General features: G+C 37.2%; 1 protein-coding gene across 1 annotated transcript in view; it reads right to left on the minus strand.

Moving 5' to 3' along the window:
• The window catches only part of PEX7 (peroxisomal biogenesis factor 7), a 47,535-nt gene extending 26,030 nt beyond the window's left edge, over nucleotides 1-21,505 (minus strand). Inside the window, exons 1-7 of the mRNA XM_062572492.1 lie at nucleotides 21,332-21,505; nucleotides 19,573-19,630; nucleotides 18,281-18,431; nucleotides 13,179-13,256; nucleotides 12,790-12,898; nucleotides 3,296-3,402; nucleotides 2,833-2,946 (exon numbers count right to left, since the gene is read on the minus strand). Coding sequence (XP_062428476.1) covers nucleotides 2,833-2,946; nucleotides 3,296-3,402; nucleotides 12,790-12,898; nucleotides 13,179-13,256; nucleotides 18,281-18,431; nucleotides 19,573-19,630; nucleotides 21,332-21,452 — 738 coding nt within the window. The 5' untranslated portion in view covers nucleotides 21,453-21,505. The remainder of the gene's footprint in view (nucleotides 1-2,832; nucleotides 2,947-3,295; nucleotides 3,403-12,789; nucleotides 12,899-13,178; nucleotides 13,257-18,280; nucleotides 18,432-19,572; nucleotides 19,631-21,331) is intronic.

Consider the following 21,505-nt stretch of genomic DNA (forward strand, 5'->3'; position numbering starts at 1 on the left):
AGACCAAAACCAGAAAAGAATATGAGACATCAAAATGCACCCATGCTAAAACCTCCTGCAAAGGGCTCCAAATCATCTCAGTGTACTTATAATGTCCTGCAATGTAGTTAAACACAAGAAATCCACAGGAACCCTGACAATATAATGTTGGGTAGAATTTGTGCCAGCCTCAGATCTCACAAGCAGCACAACCCTGAACAAGTGAATAGGATGCAAAAGACAGACAACCAAAGAGTGTGATTTCATGGCTGGTTTAAGCTAATTTAAGACTGAACGGCTGCCAATACCAATGGTCTTCCCTTCCCTTCTACTTCAGGCCATGTGTTCCTGCCTCATCCCTTGTGTTAGGGCTTGCAGTTGTGTGGCATTTCATCTATGAACTGAGTCAGCTTAATGATTCAGATGGAAACTAGTCACAGGACTTTCAGCCTCAGCAAGGAGCGGAGCCAGCTTGCTGCATGGTTTTATGATCGCTACTGTTAGCGCAGATGGGAAGAGAAGATGCAGAGGTTGGGAGGGCAGGCCTGTATTTAGATAGCACCCTGGTCTTAATTGGTTTAGGCTAACTGGCCAACCACACCACGCAGTGTGGATGTGATGCACCATCTCTAAACGCTGGCCCACCTTCTTCTATCTTATGTCCACAGGGGCTATGTCTAACTTGAAATGGCAGCTATAAAAGCCTGCTAAGAGCGACTGTAAGCCATGTACTCTCACATACCTCTTCCTTATAAATGTATACATATACAGCCTCCTCCTGTCTCCTCAAAGCTACTTACTGAAGTGACCTCAAAGCTGGGTATGAAAAAGTTCTACCTCTGGCCTTCTCTTAACAATTATTTTGAGGCATGTCAAAAGAGGGAGCATTATGGGCCAAAAAATGGAATCTTAAGGTGAGACTGTGTAAGAAGCGCCCTACTTAATCAGACCAATGGTCTATCTAGCCCACTATTCTGATTCCAGAGATTCCTGGGCACCTCCTGTTATCCATTTCTCCCCAACTGTATTTTTAGCTGCTGGAAGAGTATTAGCACAGAATCACAGAATTGCTGAGGTTAGGAGGAACCTCTGAGAACCATCTAGCCTACCCAACAGTCAAAGCAGGGTCAACTATAGCAGATTCCTCTCAGCCAAGTTCAATCAGGCTTTCAATATCTCTGAGGATGGAGACTCTACAACCTCTCTGGGTAGCCTGCTCCAGTGTTTGACCACCCTCACAGTAGAAAAAAGTTTCTTCTTATATTTAAATGGAATTTTCTGTACTTCAGTTTGTGCGCATTGCCTCTTGTCCTCTCACTGGGCACCACTGAAAAGAGACTGGCTTCGTCTTCTTTACTTCCCCTCATCATTCATACACATTAATAAGATCCTCCCCTGACCCTTCTCTTTCTCCAGACTAAACAGTCCCAGCGCTCTCAGCTTTTCCTCATAAAAGAGATGCTCCAGTCCCTTCATTATCTTAGTAGTCCTTGGCTGAACTCGCTCCAGTAGCTCCACATTTCTGTTGTATTGGGGAGCTCAGAACTGGGCACAGCACTCCAGGTACGGTCTCAGCAGGGCTGAGTGAATGGGGATGTTAGAGCCCAGGATGTTAGAGAACAGAAATATTAAAATGTTATTTGTCTAGTCCTTTCAACATCTGTTTATTGACCTACTTAACTGTGAATTTTTCTAATTCCTTCTGAACCTGATGACACTATCTGCCTCTGCAACCTCTGTGACAAGTAATTCCAGAAATTTACTACCTGATGTGTAAAAACAAAACAAAACTTTCGTTTGCTTCTAAATCCATCCCCTGTTAGTTTCATCAAGCGTCTCTTTAGTTGTATCACAGAACAAGGTGAATAACAGTTCTGCAGTCAGTTCACCCATTTTATCATGAAGACTTCTTGTTACGAATATCTTTGCAGCAGATCTGTTTTTAGAAGTTTCCATGTCCCACTGTATGCTAGTGTGACACTCACAGTTGTATTGATTCAATTGTCTTTACGGCTATGCAACTGGAGCTGCAAAATGATCTAGGTTAAAAAAAAGTATCTCTTAACACCACTGCTATCTCTTAGTTACTCCTTTTTCTGACAAATCACAGCCCAAGCACAGTAACTTTTAAAGCTGTTAGAACAAGATCAAAAATGACAAAGCTATATGAAAAACTATTTTTTGCCAGTTCAGACTTCCTAGAAAATAGTAATAAACATATTCATATACCAAACCACAGACTAGTGACCTGCAGCCAGCATACATGACTAACCACAGGCACTGACTAATTTGAGGATATGCAATCATGTATCCAGATCAAATTTGTATCAGTGGGTGATATAATAGTACACAGATCTAGTATAGCCATTTGTAACCCTCTGTGCATAAGATTTCTAAAATCCTTTGAACATACTAACATTTTCTTTGTATAAACAAAAATACACATTCACAGTGAATTCTGTGTCCTGCTTTACGTGAATGCTGACATCCTATTGGAAAGAACAAGATACAGCATCATTTAGAAAAGGAAAAAGGTAAGATATTTGCTCTGTGTTGAACTTCCCATGTAATTAGCCAGAGTAAACCTCCTATCTGTTTCTCAATCTCTGGGACACTCCGCATGGAAAAATACAACTTTTGATGATGACATTTCCTTTGAAACCCCACCAACTTGCTAAATATCAAAATGTTTTACTATGCTGAACTGAAGGCTCCCAGAAAGAATAAATATAACAGCTAAAATCTTGAGCGCTTACTGTCTTCCTAGTTACTAGATTACATAAAATATTGCTGCTTTCCTAGCAAACTTGCATAATAATTCAATGATAGGTGACGGTGAATAAAATAACTTACTTTCACTCTTCTAATAGCATAGGTATGACCAAGCAAGACGAACACTGGTTGCCGGACGTTCCTCAAGTCCCATCCTTTCAAACTACAGTCAACTGCACCAGTTACCAGCAAGTTCTGATGATGTGAAACAACACAGATATATCAGTAAAATTTAACTATTAAAATGCCAAGATGCATATCAAGGGAATGTTAACTACTGAAGTTAAATAAATCAAACAATACTGACTATTTCCCCACTACAGACTATCCTGTCTACTAAGTAAAGCAGTAACCAAAACTCCAGGTGCCATTTACCTCTTGGAACAACACTCTTCTGGAGATGTAGTTAGTGAATGCAAGTAACAAGTAGCTAGGCGGTTTTTTATTGCCATATAAAAAGAAAAGGTATTAATGTAACAGCAAAAAAATGCTATTTAATTAAAGTGATTCAGTTAGAAAAGCAGTTGGACAAATAGGATTATACCTGGTCGTACTTGCACCAGTCACAGCTCAAGATCTCAGCATGGTGGGCTGGAATCACAAGTTTGACTCCTGGGGCTTTCACATCCCAAACTCTTAAAGTCTGGTCACCTGAAACAAAGAGAAATCAATTCAATTCATCAACTGATTAATCAGTTAAGAGATACTGTGGTACAGGAGTACTCAGTAGACAATGATTTGTCAGCTCTGTGAAATGCAAACTATGATATGAGGATGCTCAGGCCAAATAAAACAAGCACAATATAGACACAGACGTCAGAGAGATGCACACAAGGAAGTAGAACTTGTTTCATTTTATTACCAACACTTCCATTATCTTTTTAAACTCAAATTTTATTAAAAGGAAATGAGAAAAATATTCAAATAAATTTTAATCAAGGAGGAGCTTATGGTCCATTTCAAAATGGACTTAGACCAGAATGATTAACGAGTTTTCTCTGCAAGTCAGCAAAGAAAAGCACCTACACTCATGCTCTTGGTCTGTAGAAAGTGAAAGGTAAATACAACTCATGTCCAACTTCTTTCAACAAAATGAAAATTTAAGGCACTTTTCCTGTACCAGTCATGTGCTAAGACTGCATACAGATACTCACTGAAGTTCATAAGATAGTGTCATTCTGCTACAAGTGTTACATATATTAAAAGCAGAATTTGCTCTAATCTCAAAGCACACACACAAAGGACTTTAGAGAGCAATTAAGAGAGTATGCCTAATTTAAAAGCTCTGTATCTCCGACCCTCTCTCTTCTCATCAAACTGCGCATTGTCTTCTAGCCCTAAGCCTTTTTACTCTTACTCAGTTGCTAATGGCTTACAAAGGTACACAGAAGACTGACAGTTTTGACAAGACTACTATGCTTTTTTAATTACTTCAATCATGGTATTTTCATTAACCCTCAATATTTAAATTTGTATCATCAAAAACTGATTTTCAGCTCATTTGTTTACAAGAGAGAAAACTAGAATCCAGAATTGTGCCTGTATTCATGCAAGACGCATGAAATCACTGGAAGCTGCATCTGAACATCCATGATTTGTACAGAAGGCCTACACCAATACTACCTGTACTAAAAACAAATTTACCTTGTTAATGAAGAAATTCATAGGGTAAGAAATCATCAGGAACATTCTGATAATCCTCAAAATGGTTATCATCAATAACCCTTATGCTGTTTATCGTATCTGATTCTTGTTTAAAAATTAAAACTTTTGATGGTTTTAGTTCCCAATTCAAAAATGTTTCATTTTCAGAAACTGTGGCAATTCTGATGTCATTAAAAGGCATCATGTTGCTGTTAAAATATCCAGACAGGCACACAGTATCACAGCTCCTCTTAAGAATATGGCTATAGTTCAAACAAAACCATCCCTAAAATGACAATGGCAATATTCCTATTACAAGAATTTCCAGGCGCTGCAAACTCACAAAAAAGACATAAAACTTCTGGAAAGTTTGATTACAAAAATAAAGCGAGAGCTTCATTTGAATGTATGTCATAAGAATGGCCTTGCGACTATGGTACTACAGAGATTACAGGAAATTTGCTTTAATCATTGGCTTTGCTTCAGACTCCATGACTGTGAGAGATACCATGCTCATGGTGGCTAAATTCCCAACCTATGAGACGGGAACAACACATGACTTCTCCATTTTCATTTCCTTTGCTTATTTTAATGCTTTCAAGAACGTCTGTTACTATATATATGTACAGCATTCCCCAGAATGACACCTCGCAGTCAGCTGAAGCCCCAAATATCACTACAGAGCTTGTAAAAACAGTGCAACATATGGAGAGGAAGAAATATGACCAGTAGGATCTTGGTGAAGAAGGTAGTATGCCCATCCACCCACTTAGCCTGCTCTGCCTGCTTGCACAGAGCAGACTTCAATTTGAATCTTAAGACTTTAAGAGATAAAATAATTTTATTTTATACTTGATCAGATAAAGATTTGAAAGGGAAGCTCACACTTCACTACAGACAGGACAATTTTTATAAGTAAATAAATATATAAATCCAGGTGAACTAGAATGGACTGCTGCAGGTCAGGCAGCCTCAGTAGTATTACTAGGGTCAAAAACATTTGGAAAAGTAACTTAGTAACAGTTTTGACACCAAATATACAGTCTTCCAAATTATTTCTCTTTTTAATAAAAAAAGACTGACATACGAGAAAAAGTCTTTTTTCTCCCTATTTTCTCTTTTCTTGATCTGTTTGGAAGGCCAAACTTAGTGTTATTAATTCTGGCTTGTCATATTGTGAATTATTTTTAATGGAGTCATGCACCATATAAGTGAATCTCTTAGTCAGAGGAACAGACTGATTTAAAGCCATCAGCAAATCCAATTTTTTTCCATTTAAGCTGCAAATGAAAGAATCAGAAAAGAGAGGGTTTTTTTTAGTTTAGCTGATAAACAGTGTAATCCTGAGACATCACACATTTTAACAATCATTGCTTTTAGCATAAGCATCTTTCCATGACCTCACAATATATTATTTCACAACTCATTTCAATGACAATTGTTGTTAATTATCTTTGAATTTCCACATTTCCATAATTCCTTTAAATCTGCATTACCAAGGTTGCATTTCTTCCATATGACAAAGCAGAAGTAGGATAATAGTAGTTAAAAAAATACATGGAAAGGACATTGAATACAATCACATTCACTAACAGTCACTTCCAATTGGCATCCCAAAGTAAGCAACCACAAAAGTGGCCAACATTTCCCTCACAAAATATTTCTATTTTCGTAAGAAGCAATTTCTATATGGCAACAGATTTCTGCTGGTCTGTTAGATAATTATGATGCCAGATTTGTTTGTATATTGTATTTGCTTTCTTTCATTTTAATGAATATTTGTGAAATCTTGGACGAATCAATAGAACTACACAATATATACTCATCTATTCAAAATTTATGAAAGATATACTAATCTAGAAGTAGATCATCCCCATACAAAGGATGAGGACTGCTAATGCGAATGACTATTACAGTGAAGAGACATAGTTTGAGATTTAAATTTCACATTTCACAATTCACAAAGGTTTTATGTTGACTTTTTGCAGATGTATTTTACCCACATTCAAAAATCATTATGCATTAGGCCAGTGAGAACAATCAGCTTAGCAATCAATACAAGAGAGCGCTGAGGTACAAAATTAACCATACAACATAGATAAGTATTTAAGGGATTAATTAAAAAAAACCAAGAAATCTCACATGCTATCTGAAGGCAGAAGGTATTCTAATGAAGACAGACAATTTTTTTCAAGAACAGAAGTACTGTTAACTTAAAATTTCACTTAAAAAGATGGAGCTGATTTTGTGCATCCCGAAGTAAGAAATCTGATCCTATCACACTTCTCTCATCAAGAGAAAAATGGGTAATATAGCTTTAAAGTACTGTAGGAAAAGAAGTCAGCACAAGAGATGTAAGTATTAGGATAGATGATGTAACATGAAAATAATCTTAATTAAATTATGCATTTATGCCAAGCCATTGAGCAAATTTTTGCTTGCATTTGAATAAAGTGTACATTAATTTCAGTATTTTAAAAAATAAATAAATACAAATCTTAAAACAGAATCTTATTTCAAAATTGACCTACTCTAGCCTACCATATTATTGTCATTCTTCAGTGAACGGAAAAGTTTGATATATGCCTAAATCTAAGCCAAGTCACCCAAAACATCTTAATTCACTGTAAAAAACCCTGCTATTTCTGACCAACATTGAAATAGTCTTTTATAACATGACATTCTAACATAAAACATTATAACCTGAAAATGCTTTATATTCTAGCAAGCACTGTACAAAACACTTTACTCTGGCTAGCACATACCATAAACTGAGTGCCAGATTCATTTATTGAGAAATATTTCCAGATAGCTTGCAGATTAGAGGTTCATTCAGTAAAGCTTACTGAAAACACAACACAGACAAATTCAAAACCATAGAGGTATGCCTTGAAGCAACAGATTTCAAATGAAAATATCCACACCTTTTCATTATATAGATTTGATAGAGCAAAGCAGGCAAATAAATGATATTTTAATATCTTGTAGTATAAACAGCAGTTTAACAGAGCTGCAACAAAATGCAGCAACTCTAAAGTCAATTTACTCATTAGATGCCTGATTTTTACAACAAAAAGCCCTGTGCTAAGTGGAAGCCCCTTATTCTACCTCTCGAGTATGTGGATTCCAAAAAATGACTGAGTTTTTCTCACTCTTGCACAGCCTTGAACCTTGTTCAGGATGGCATTTTTTAAGCATATTTGACTCACAAATAATTATAAAAGATTCCATAAGAAGCACAGAATGGATGCCAACTCCCCACACCACCTAAAGGAATATAAAAATTTTGTAATATGTTTCTGAACTCATACCAAACAATTGCAACATTACTGTTCAAGGGCTATTTACTTCAGTTATTTGGGAACCTAAATACAAGTATCTGTCTGCAGCTCCCTCTCCTCCAGCAACTCTTTCTTTTATCCTGTGTTACTTCTGAAGCAGGAATGTAAACTAAAGCTTGAGAAAACTGTAATCAAAGACCTGACAATGTCAAATTTGGCTAAGAAACTTACAGATGGAAAATATTTCTTTAATGAGCAGCTGCTTTCTCTTTCATTCAGCATCTTTTCTCTTAGTAAACATATACCTGGTCATTATTTCACAGAAGATAATTTGTTTATTCATAGTATTTTTCACAGGCATTCAGATCCCAAACACAGAAACATGAACCAAAACTATATGTCAGCCCAACTTCTGAACTTCACATTGACAATACTTGAATTACATACACCTGTCAGTAAGACTGGTAGGTATGAAGACACTAACTTTTTTTAAAAGGCAAGTCAGTATGTCAGAGATGGTAATGAGATGGCATGTGAAAGAAACAGTGCTGTAGAAGTGTAATCTTAAAGTCTAGGGCTGAAAATAAGAGCTTACAAAGTTTGGAAACTGAATTTTTATGTCCCTTTATAAACCAACAACGCTCTAGTTCTCTAACATTTTTGTCAATGTAATAAAAAACAGTCCTAAAAAGAAATACGAAAGAATGGAAAGAACTCTTTGAGCAAAGAATACAATTAACGGAACTACATTATGATGAGTACAGACAACATTATCTTGCAGATTTGAGAAACACTTCTTAGTCATGACTTCTTAAAGATTTAACAGCCTGTACTTACTTTGATCAGTAAAATTAATAATTGTACTAATGATTTTAAAGTGAACACAACAATAAAAACTGAGGTCCCAGTAGTTAAAACACATGCTAACAGTCATTCTAAATCTCCCTCGGCTTTGTCAAATCCAGAATACAACATTTTCCTTTGCCAGTGTTATATATGTATTGAAGAATATTACAGTTATGTAGATATGGGTAAAATGGTACTCGTTACTTATTTCCCACTGGTAAATTTAAAAGACAATAAAAATGTTTGACATTATAAAATATGCTTTCTTTATAAACCAAAGGACTGAGTAAAGTCTACTGCTCGGCATTTGCTGAGGCTCATTCAGCTCAACTGATTTATGTTTGACTATATACTAATGTTGTGTGCATTTGGCCCTTTCTTTATACGCTTCTCATCAATTTGTTCTCCAGGTAAAAAAAAGAGACCTTCTGGGCAAATGACACAATGAGTCATTAAACCCTTTTAGCCATGAAGTCGTCATTATTTATGTCATCCTTTAATTACATTTTGCACATCACTGTTTTTTTCAGTGAAAGGCAGACATTTACCAGGGCTCTGCACTGGTGCTGCATGTCCACCTGAACATCCTGCTTATCTTATCAGCTCAGATATTATTACTGACATCACAACAGAATTTATTTACATATACAGAATTAACAGTTTGTTTCTGTTAATAGTAGTATCTCCAAGTTCAAACAATAAAATATAAGTCATTACTAAATTGCCTTTTAAGAGTACAAATGATTGTACATGAAGATGACAGCATTGTAAAGTACCTCACACATCCCTCCAAATGGTAAATGGAAGTGTATTAGATGCTGAATAAAAGCTAATTTAACTGAAGCATACATATTTATCTTTTACAATTTAATGACATTTTATCCACTGCACAAAGTTAATCCTCCTGCACGTACTCAGATCAAAGATTTAATGAAAGAAAGCATTCCACACTTACAATTACATTCTTTTTCAGCTGTTTTATATTATAGTCTTACATTTCTCATTTTCTCTTTCTCTATTTTCGTAATAATTTGAGAGAAAATCATATTCCAAAGGCAAGGATTTAACCTTATCAGTGTGAGGCAAAAGTTGTCTAGGCACATAATGATCTTTCTGAGCAGCTATTCTGCTGTGTCTTGCAGTTGTGTTAGGTTTTCAGCTTTCAGTGCTTATTAACTAGTTAAGTGGAAACTAAATTTCTGCTGGCACATGAATAGATTCAAAAAAAGGCAGTACAAAGACATACAGAGAGGCATACAAAAGTTCCTAAGTCTCCTTCCTTTTTGCTTATCTTCTTCTACCTCCCCCTAAAAAAGTGTTTACTTAACAGATTTGAAATATTTCAAGACCAGTATTTTTTCCAGATACGGTTAACAATGTACTACCTAAATATAATTTTCCTAATAAATGCAAAGTTAAAGAAGCTGTAACATGAAATATTTCAATTCTAGTCTGAAGTTCTCTGAATTTATACTATTAATATATGGGCATATGTGTGCTTGTGAATATGTATGTATGGAGCGGGAAGAAATAAAAGGAATCGAGGGGAGAAAGAGAGAGAGAGAAAACACATGCAAACACACACTCTCTCTCTCAATATAACCCTAAAGCAGCTCAGCCTCCCTCAAAAAAGAAATGGATTGTTTAAAGCAGCTGGAAAAAAAAAGAAATGAAAGGATGTTCAGGAATTTCCCTTCAGCCACACCTTCAATTAATATTTCAAGAAAACAAATTTGCAAAAAAACAGACACCATAAAATTTCAGGTCGACATTTCCAGTAAGTGCACGCAAAGAAAGGAACGGCTATAAGTTCCATACCTGACACAGTATCATCATGTCAAGATGGCAGTTTTCTTTCAGCTCTAACTTAAGTTCAGCAGTTCAGTCATCAGTGAAATTACGGTTCCTATCTCATAATTTTCTGAGATCCTTATGTGCATGCGGATCCTTGCAAATCTCAAATGAGGAGGCCCAGCCTCCCGGACAGTTCCACTTGACTGCTCTCACAGATCTTTCCACTTGACCGACTTAACAGTGTGTCAGTAACCACTGAAGAGTGAAGTGAAAGCTCAGACCACACGCTGTCTGAAGGGCCTTTCCTTACAATAAGGAAACGGAATTTATACCCAGAGCAAGAGCATCACGTGAACTTCTACTACCACAGAAAGACAAGTTACTGCTGACCGAACTACAAGCTCCCAATGCACATTTTTTTAATCAAATTTAAAAATCAAATCACAGGAAAATTCTAGTGAAAATTAAAACCAAAACAAACAAGGAAAGCCATTCCACATTGGCATGTCATGACTTCCATACAAGAACTTGGCTTGAAATTATTTTATTTAGAAGCACACCAAATATTTTGGAAATCATGAGAAAGTTCAACATCACTTTGAAGTCATCAGTTTCTCTTACTTAGTGATTTTACACCTATCACTACACTGTAGAATTTTTATTTCACATCCCAGTAGTACTTACAGTAGAGAAATACTGTGCCCTTTGTTTAGGTTGGTTGTCCTGTAAGATATTATGGAGTCATTAATCAGTGAAAGCTGACTGCAATTAGCTTCAGGCTTCTGCAGTACACGTTCATCCTTTTCAAGAATCAGAGTAAAATTTGCAAAAGAGTGATATCTTTAAGTGCTTAAGTCAAACCTTTCAACAAATGCACTTACTGAGCAAAGAATAGATTAATTATATGTTATATATCAATTATAAGTTGCCGTACACAAACCACAATCCCATCACATACAGCATTTAACAATCAACATCTCCCAAAGTTGTTCAAATGGCAGTGTATTAAAGACTGTTTGACTTAATCACTTAAGTATCACACTTGAAATAACTTGTTGGAGGACAGCCTAGCTTTTGTTCATCCACACCATCAAAAATTTCATATGAGCAAGATGCAATGGAGAGGTTTCTGAACAAGCAAGACCCCAAAGAGATTGTAACTTTCTCTAGAATTTGCAAAAAACACTAACACTGTTTCCACCATTTACTTTTGACCAAATGATACTTGGCCAGTATTGTGTAGCAGGTAGCTGCATTTCAGTAGTACTGTTCATACAGTACACAGGGCTCAATCCTCTTAATTTTTTTGCTCATTCTGCTAGCTAAGTACCTCCCAAGCGTTACTTCAATAAATCTTCAACTTAATTGAAGTTTTATTCAAGTTGAAGGTTCATCTGTGCACCAGCACCTGGCTACCAAGCATTATTACGTTAGAACAAATATGTGAAATTTGTTAGTTATTCAAGTTCCACTGTGCAAGCAAAGCCAGATGGAAATAGCCAGACTGAAATTTTATAAAATAGAAATCACACACACTTTTTAATCAAGCTTCCTTCAGAATAGAAAAAAATCTCTGTGTATCGTCTGTTGTGCATCTATTGTCCCTCCTTAACTTCATCAATGGAAAGAGATATTTTTACTTATTTATCCTGTTGATATAAGAACTGAACAATTTCCACTTATATCACTACAAAAACTCAAATAAATTTGAAAACGGACAAATTTAAGCCATTAGAGTGAATCTAGTGATGCTCGTACTGGGCCTGCATCTTCTTGCTCCTTTACTTCCCAAGTACATTCTGTGGCTCACAGCATTCCTTCTTCCCCAGCCAGTCAGCAGTTAAGAGTTCTGCTCATGCACCTAGAATAGGAACATTTGCTGGAAAACACTGTTGCCTCAGTGTACAGTCTCTCTGCCTTCTCTCTTTGGCCCCAGAGACATCCAACTCAATTATAACTGTCTTAGTCAGCAAGATTTGTAGCACTGGTAGAAGCAGAAAAGTAAAATTGATTTTTTCTTTTCCCCAAAAGGCAGTCATTTCTACTAGTATTTAAAATAATTTAATAGGAATTAACTAAGTTCTTCACAGGGCTAACAGTCTACTGATGCTATGCATTCTGAAATAATTTGACCAAAAATGTTAGCCAGAACATGAAATAAAGTATATAACATTTTACTGGACAATGAAAAGAGTGATGTGAATGGATGAGAGTTACATAAAATAACAGAAAAAAAATGCAACCAAGTCACTGAGTTGACTGCTAGAAAACTGCTGATCCATGTTAAAAGGCCAAGAGAATGATCTATAGATCATAACAGATCCCACAAATCCATCCACAGCTAAATAGTTCTCTTTCCTTCCTCCATTTTTATGCATAATATACACTACCACCTGCTGGACAAAGTGCAGAAGTGATACAACACCATACACAATTTTTTTTGCTGTGAGAAATCTTTTTCAATCAGGTTTACCTGAGGCAGATGCAAAACAACCTGGGATGTGAGGAGACCATATAGTGCTGTAAATCACCCCTTCATGGCCTTTGAAAGTGCATAATGACTTCCCCACAGCTGGATCCCACTAAATAAAATAAAAAGAAAATTGAGGTAAATGTGAAATAAAACAGAAAAAGTTTTCTTATATATATAAGCTTTATATGTATAGAAAGGATTAAAGGAACTTCTTTTTACTGTGTATCATGAAAAGCACTTTTATACTTAAACTAGTATCATCCGAAGGCCAAGGCAGCATCTCAGTTGAAAAATAAAGAAGAAAAGTGAATGGACATTGTTTCTTAACATAAACAAGTATCAATTCCAAAACAAATCACATTTTTACCTTCAGCAGAAAAGCAACATACCAGCTTGGCTGTTCGATCCCATGAACCAGACACCACTAGCTGTTCTCCTCTAGTTTGGCTCCAGTCAACGCTATATGCCTATAAATGATGTAACAGCCTAGATTAGAAACAGCATTAGCATACGAGTTTGAGTCAGCCTTAGTTCTATGAAGTACACCTAAATTTGCACATTTCATTATAGTCAGATAAAGCACACAGGTCAAACACTAAACAGCTGCCAATGATGCCATTTACCTGAGCAAAAATTGAATTTAACATCTCCATCTCTCAATCTGTCATTAAAAGCACACATAAGCTCAGAAAAGTATCCAAAAAGGTAAAGATAGAACGAAACAACAAAAAAGATGTAAAAAGCGCACATGGACTCACCATCACTGAAAGTTCCTACCACTATAAAAAGCCGTAATTTAGACTGATTTCTTATCTCCAATCCAACATTATTCAAACATCCTCTTTAGAACTGACTGTGGAGTTGACACTGAGGTTTTAGCTGACTGAAAATAAATACTTCTTCATGATTTCTAATTATGTGTGTCTTTGGGTTTCCTACAGTGCCCACTACCACAGAATATAAGCTCTACTCAAATCAGCTAGATCAGTGATTAGCAGGGGGAATATATGCCATAAAATATTTTGATCTTTATCTTTTCCAGGTGCTAAGACACTCTTGTAATATTCATATCCTCAAAAAAACAACCCCAACTAGTGTTGTACCCCTTCACAGAGGATACCGTAATTGCATCTTTCATTTTTCAGCTCTGCTGCCCTCCGAAAAGCACAAATGCTCTGTGCTGTATAAAGACACAATTAGATATGTACTGATAAGTTAACTGCTGGTACACTAGTCTCAGTACGGTAATAAGAAAGACCATCAAGGCTTCACATATACACCAAAAACGATGAGGAGCTGGTACAAGACCAAAGCACCTTGATTCTCCCTATACTAACATAATTTATTAAAAATTCCAGCTGTTTTTTGTTTAGAGAAAATTCCTGAAATATAAGGAAGACCTTTGGTAATATTTTTATTGTATTTTGTCCTGTTGAAATTGTTCAGATCTCAAACTCTCAAGAACATGTAAGATTTCCATCTTTCAACCCGCTTTATCTACATACTGCAATGTGCATTCTATTCCTTCCAATTTTTATCTCACAACAAAATGCTGACTCCTCACCAGTGTGTCAAATGCTGGTGATACTGGAGCTCCATAACCTCCAGTGGGACAACATGCAGTTTTAGTTTTAACGGTTTTAACAGTTTAAAACGGTTTAACCTGCACCGTTTTAGTGCTAAAGGTGGATAAAGATGAGCTTAAACAATTCATCTGCTTGAGGTCCTGACACAACCAGACCTTCCAGGACACTTCTCAGAAATGCAGCAACTACCTGCAGAGCACTGCTCTCAACAGCTGGGCCACTAACCAGGGATTTCTACTCCTGCAAAGACAATCTAGTTCTAGCACCCTCTGAATCTTACCTGCAACACGCTAAATGCACTGTTTAAAGTAGTACAGTACAACTGGCCTCACTCTCCTGGATAGACAGAATCATACATTAAATTACAACAACTCTATTTTGAAGGTGAAAATATTTGGACCTGTGTCACCAGAGAAAAAGCAGAGAAGCTGAGCTGGAAAAGAAAATTAACCAAGCAAAAGTCAAAGTCACCTAATTTCATTTCAGACTATGCTGGGCGCAGTGTAAATTAACTGTTTTTCATTCATTTGCATATTTTAAGTGGAGGACACTCATTGCCCAAGGAAAAACAGTGCATCATCAGCAACATTTCTTTTTTATCTTAAAATGTCATGTTTTCCACATACCAAAAACTATATTGCACTAGCATCATTTGTGCTAGCTCCCTTTTGTGAGGAGTTTACAATCCAAATGTGGGAGACACTAGGACAGTATTTGGCAAAAGCTATACAAATAATAAACTAAGAGGTAACTTTTTGTTCGTCTATGCAAGCTATCCCTTTGGTTAAATCCTCTTGGTTTTCTGCTTTTCTCAACTGACTAGCAGTATTATAGCTCATTAAAATACCCTCCCTTTCAACCTGCCTCCTTCCATTAAAAGGATAATAAAAGAGACAAACAAGTACCTGCTCATATTTTAAGAATGAGCAACATCGGAGTTTTCTCAAGTGTTCCAGGGCTTCTCATAGGTAAAAGCTTCTCCCCCTGAATCTGTCTGATGGTCTGTGTGCAACTCCTAAGTTGTAGTTGCTTTGCAATACCCCTACATGGATCACTAGGCAGCACGCCTCTTTCATGCAATAGACACACAAAGTCAACTCAGTGGAAGTGTTGGGCTCTCATACTCCCGTCCAGAATTCTCAATGAAGAAACGTGTCTGAAAAAACACGCACCTGTGTTGCACACTCACCTCACTCCACATATTTTGGATGCATCAGATCTGCTGCACAGGTAACACAAAGTGCACATATGGTTTCCAGCTCACTCACAAGCTTAGCGTACAGGTCTGCTAAACACATGTTATGATATTGATCCATATACACACGGCAGATGCAAGTGGGACGGCCCAGCATTTTGCAGCTGCATCAGAGGTAATGATACCTGGACAAATTCTCCTTCAGGCAAGATTTACAAACAGAACAGACAACAGGCTTAGAAAAGGCAAGAGCTATTTTTCATGGCGAGGGACAGGTCCAGGTACTGAGAAAAGAGTGAAAAGAAGAAAATGTGGGCAACCAAATACGGTCAGTTTTATTCTTCTTGCCTTTTCAGGCACATCACCCAACACGAATTTACAGATGCCTCAAAAGAGGCTCTGCTGAGCATCAGGGAAAGACTAATGATTTAGCATAAACCTGAATTCAAAATGTCCATCTTTTAGTGCTTTACTTATAATCATAAAATGTACTAAGGCTATTTATGTATAAACAGCAGCAACAAATACTCTAGGTAAGATCAAGGAAAGCTGAAAGATGTAAAAATACATTTAAAAAGTCAAAATAAATGTCAAGACTCACTTTACAAGACAAATTTAACAGAAATACTCTGTTGTCTCACATTCCAGTGAGACTTAATCAAAACCAAAGTAAATTAGACTAATTTATTCATGAGCTTCAGCAGTTGGTTAGTGCTGAAATAAAACTCATTGTCCTTTCATAATAAAGATGCACTTTTAAATTAAAATTGTATGTTCTTTTCAAGGAAGGACAATGATCTCATTTAGAGAACAGGAAACTGATCCCTGTCAATCTTGCCTTAGAAATAATTACAAAACTCAGTGACAAAATATTCATTAGAAGTGTCAGAAAGGGATTAAGGATTAAGAAGGTAGTCAATCACTTTAAAGAGCACTGTCTGCAAGTGTTTACCACAAACTATTAGTTATAGTCCCGGTGAGATCTATTGTCTTAATGCACACTTAAAAAAAAAAAACAAGATAAACCTTTCAAATCTCACAATAAACACTCAGCCCATGTGTCCTACACTGTCTTTCCAACTCATGGTTGAATGCGTCAACCTCCCCACGCTCCCTGCTAAACTAAGACTTGGACACAGAAATTCATATTTCACGGACAACAGATGGTGCAGCAGAGCCAAAATAATCATATGGACAGAATTTCAATAAGAAAATGGTAGGGACAAAAGAAGAAGAATTTGATATTATGCTTTGCCTACATTTTGCTATTACTACCATCTGTCTTTGAACACTATCATAAAATCCTCATCATAACTACAAAGTAAATCCCTTATATACATAATATATTTATTAAGTCAAAGTAGGAAAATTACAAAGAAAACAGGTACAGAAGATAAAGACTCTTGGGTAACTGCACGCAGCTTTTAGATTTGTGCCTTATACCTGAAAGAATCAAAGGCTTTTTTAAATACATAACTGGACTCCCATAGTCATTTTTTGTTGACAACATATCCACTAGCTGGCCACCTGATGACGATTTTATTTAGATAAAGAGTAGTAATCCAGGAAACAGAGAGACTAAAACCAATCATATCAAGAGACCTGAGAGAAAACAGTAGAGGATTAGAAAGAAAGCATGAAAGAACTTTTAGTTTATTCCTCCTACATCCTGCCTGTCCAACAACTGTCAGTATCAGGTGCTTCCTTATTCTAAAACAGCACAGGACACTATCTACAAAATTATTTTTATTTTTGGAAAATTTCTTCCTAAACCTCTCAGAGACTAGTTTGTGGTCTTTATACAATGGAAGTGTTAACTAAAATTTCTGATAGACAGCTTACAGCAAGTCAATGGATCAGCAGAACTCTGTCAAGTCAATGCCTTTCTTCAGCAGCCACAGTGCTTCAAGTCTCTAATAAAATAGTTCCTTATCTGTGAGAAAAGTTACTGGTAATATTTCATTTTACAAAGTGTATGCATCTATAAAGGACTAAAACCCAAAGAGTATGCTAAATGCTATACCTTAGGAAAATCCTTAAGGGGAAGACAAATACACTTAGACATAAATTGTCCTAATGCAAATACATTTCTTAAGGCGAATATATTTTTTCCCTACCAATATTGCATAGCATGAAGAAATTAAAATTTTTTAAAAAATCAGTGTTATCAATCTAAGGCTAGAAAAGTTCATCCTCTCCCAATATTTGACAATTGTTATTCTGAGTAGGACCTCACAAATACTAGGATGGAAAAGGACAAGCAGTTCCTGAGTACAGCAGAAGTCCTAAGGATCGGTACAATTTCTGTCACTCTGCATCCTCAAGATAACATAGCTATACACATAAGCCACCTGATTTAAGACTATTCAATGATGTTCTCTAGTGTCACAGAATGGCTTCAATATTTTCACACAATTGAAGATTACTTAGCCTACAAGGAATCACAAATACTATTTCTGAATATATTAGATTTATGTGATTATGTGGTACCTGCTATAGGATATAGATATATGAGTACGGACAGTATGTAGTTCATTTCATAGTCAAAATAACGTTAGGTATACATTCAGACCACAGACCCAAACAAAGTGAAAAAACCAACAACAAAAACACATGACAAAAATACTTTTAACAATGAGTCCACAAATAACCCCTTTAAGAATTAAAGCATTAGACAGTTCATTAAAATTTTCAAGCTTTCCTGGTTTACCTCCTGAGTATGCTCTTTATAGACTTGCAGTGGACCTGTGGTTTTAGCTGCGTCCCAGATTTGCAGAGAACCATCCCCACTAGAAGTGATGAGCACATGTTCGTTATTCTCACTCCACGTCACATCAAATAAACCATCGTTCCAGTCAAAACTAAATCAAAACAATTAAGATATTTGTCCATGAGAAAGCATGACATAAATGTTGGGACCATTAGAGACAATATTCCTTTAAATCACCCTTTTTACCATTCTAAACATCCTTTCTTATATATTTGATTTTCCAGTGAACCTCCTTACAAGTAACTTTGTTGATACCATGAAAACTTTTACAAGCTTATGTCAGAATAGGCTGATTAAAGCATAAATGAGCCAAGGATCTTCAACACAGAGAATCAAATCTGATTGTAATCTTAAATTTTAACAACTGTGGTAAATAAAGAAATAAAACCCTCTGCTTTAGAAATAGGTCTGTCCAATCCAGAACATCAATAAGAAGCTGAGTCATCATGAAAATCCAGTAGAAGGAGGGATACGAACATATTAAAGATCTCCATACTCCCTAAAAAGGGCTTTGACACACCAACAATTCATCCTACAGGAAAAAATACAATGTATCAGCTGCTCTGCAAAAACTGCCAATGGCCATGCTGCTATCTTATCGTAAATATGAAGTTATTTTCTCCTTTTTTACTGAAGGTTCAACTAAGCTCAGGTTAACTTCATGGGGCCCTGCAATAATTATGAGGAAAAAGCATGCACACTAAAAGTTTCTGAGAGAACATGACATAGCTCATGGCTCAAGAAATTACAGGACTTTCTACCACAAATTAAGTGGAATCTCTGGAAACATAGAAATGAACATTACTAAAGCAGAGTGCACAGCAGAACTAATAGAGTGTTTAATAGCTACAAATAGTCTTGCTGCATAATTATGAGTTAAAAATTGCTTCTCTGAGTATGATCAACTACATCACTGTTTGTTACATATTTCTATTTCAGCTCTCAGAGTAATCTAAACAATTGCTGTTTTAAACTTTAAGTCATTTTTAGGTGAATGATGGCTGAGTACTAAACCCCCTCCTTCCTAATCCTTCTACTCCTCCCATCCAGAATACCAGTCAAACTCTTAGAATACTGTATCTCCTAGAAAGGACCTGCATGACTTTCCACACGGACTTTCTGCTCCATTTTCAATAAAGTCATCCAGAAAGAATCAAATTTAGGTGGCAATACACTGCTCCTAAAAAGCTAAAATTTCTAATTTCAAGCTTGTAAAAATAAACCTATGTTACCTTCTGAGCAGAACAATCCCAGTTTCATTTTGTTCCAGTACTACTAGAGTTCCACAACCTAAAACAACAAAATAAAACAAATTATCACAATTAATTCCTCCATACCAATGCAAACTAGTGTTCTGAGATGTTATACTGTGCAAATATGGAAGGCATCCGAATTTCTTTAACTGAATAAACAACTAGCTACAGGTATGAACAGTTCCTTGTCTCTGTTTTATATCTCTTAAAAATTGTTTCATTTATATTCCTTTCTTTTTCCAGTACACCTGTAGGTAAGGCTGGAAAAGAAACCACTCGCTTGTAAAGAAAGCGTAAAAAGTGTTTCACCCATACACCTTATGTTATAGACATATCAGTCTGATGTTCCTTAGATCTTTTGACAACACAGCAAATACATTTTTCTCTCTTTGAAAGAGTACCTAGTAATAGAAATGCAGATCACCAAAAATAAATCACAGATATCAGTTCTATCAAAATGCACATGGGTATTACTCTCTCATGCAACTGAGGTAATGCCAAAGGAACATTTAGAAATTTTACTCAAAAATGAATGCTTTTAGGGATAATAGTCCTATAGGAAATGAAAAAAGTTCCAATACTGCAAAAAGCTCAGCTTGGGTCTTCAGCAGGACTTCAGAGACCTGCCAGGGCCTTTCCAAAACTCAATGATCAAGATCAGAATAATTAAAATTTTAAGGAGAAAATATTTTCAGATATTTACTCTATGTATGCCTCCTCTTCTATGTATTTACTCCTGCTCCTACGAAGTCAATACTCCTCTGAGAAGTTCTTATTTAATTTTTTTAAAGTTTTTTTATTTTCTTATTAGGAAAACCTAGCTGGTTGGGAGACTTGGGGGTAAGCATCAGATTTGCAACCTGTTTGGAAATCAATGGTATCCCATAGAAGGACAATAGATGCATAAATTGTATCTACACAAAACAAAAACAACAGAAATAGAAACCATAAAACACTTTGAAAGCCATTTACTGTCTGTATACACACACACACACACATAATTCATGAATTGATGGCATTTGAGGGCAGCAAATGTTTGCACAGCCTTTGAACTCATAACTCATGAGACTTTTTTCATAGTAATCATAGTAATGAGGCCTGATTGGCTCTTGAGACATAATTACCGTAATAAAGGAAGATATTGTGTATGATAAACAGAAAAAGCGGAACCCCCCCCCCCCCAAGTGCCGCAGCTGACCAAAAGGAACGCCTTAGCGAGCCACCACCACAAGGAGAGTATGGCAGCGATGGCCTCTCGAGCCGTGGCACTTCGAGAAGGCAAAGCGACCCGATACAGGCAGTCTCGTTTATGCTCTTGGACCCGAAGTGCCTGCAAACAAGTGCGCCGAACCACATTTTCTTTTCATTATGCAACGACGCCGATGATTCCGATTAACAAAAATAAAAGCAAGTGTTTGTTTTCTGTTGCGCTCCAACAGCGACGCCCCATCTCTCCGTTCGCTGTGCTGCCGGTCGGCGGCCACACGGCTCTGCTCAGGGTTTCCAGGAAGGAGAGGCAGGTAGTCACTCAGCAGGCACCGAGCCGCACAACTGCCAGTTACCGCGAGCAACCCGGAGCGCTATAACCGCACCAACGGCCGCAGCAGCGCGCGCGCGCGCGCACCTCGGCCCCTCGCGCCTCACTGAGGCGCCCGGAAGCGAAACCTCCGCGGGGCGGGCGGGCGGACAGCGCTGCCGGCGGCCCCGCGACCCCGCAGGCCTTTCCCCCGCCCCGCACCTGCGATGCCGTAGTACTGCGCGGCAGCGCACGCCACGCGCCCCGGCCAGTAGGGCGAGAACTCCGCCGCGTAGCCGTGCAGCCCCGGCAGCCGCAGAGTGCCGCCGCCCGCCGCTCCCATGACGCGGCCCGCGGGCCCCGGCCCCAGCAGGCACGCAGCGAGGTGCCGCGGCA

Source organism: Rhea pennata, chromosome 3, assembly GCF_028389875.1.
Source record: "Rhea pennata isolate bPtePen1 chromosome 3, bPtePen1.pri, whole genome shotgun sequence".
In the NCBI taxonomy this organism is placed as follows: Eukaryota; Metazoa; Chordata; class Aves; order Rheiformes; family Rheidae; genus Rhea; species Rhea pennata.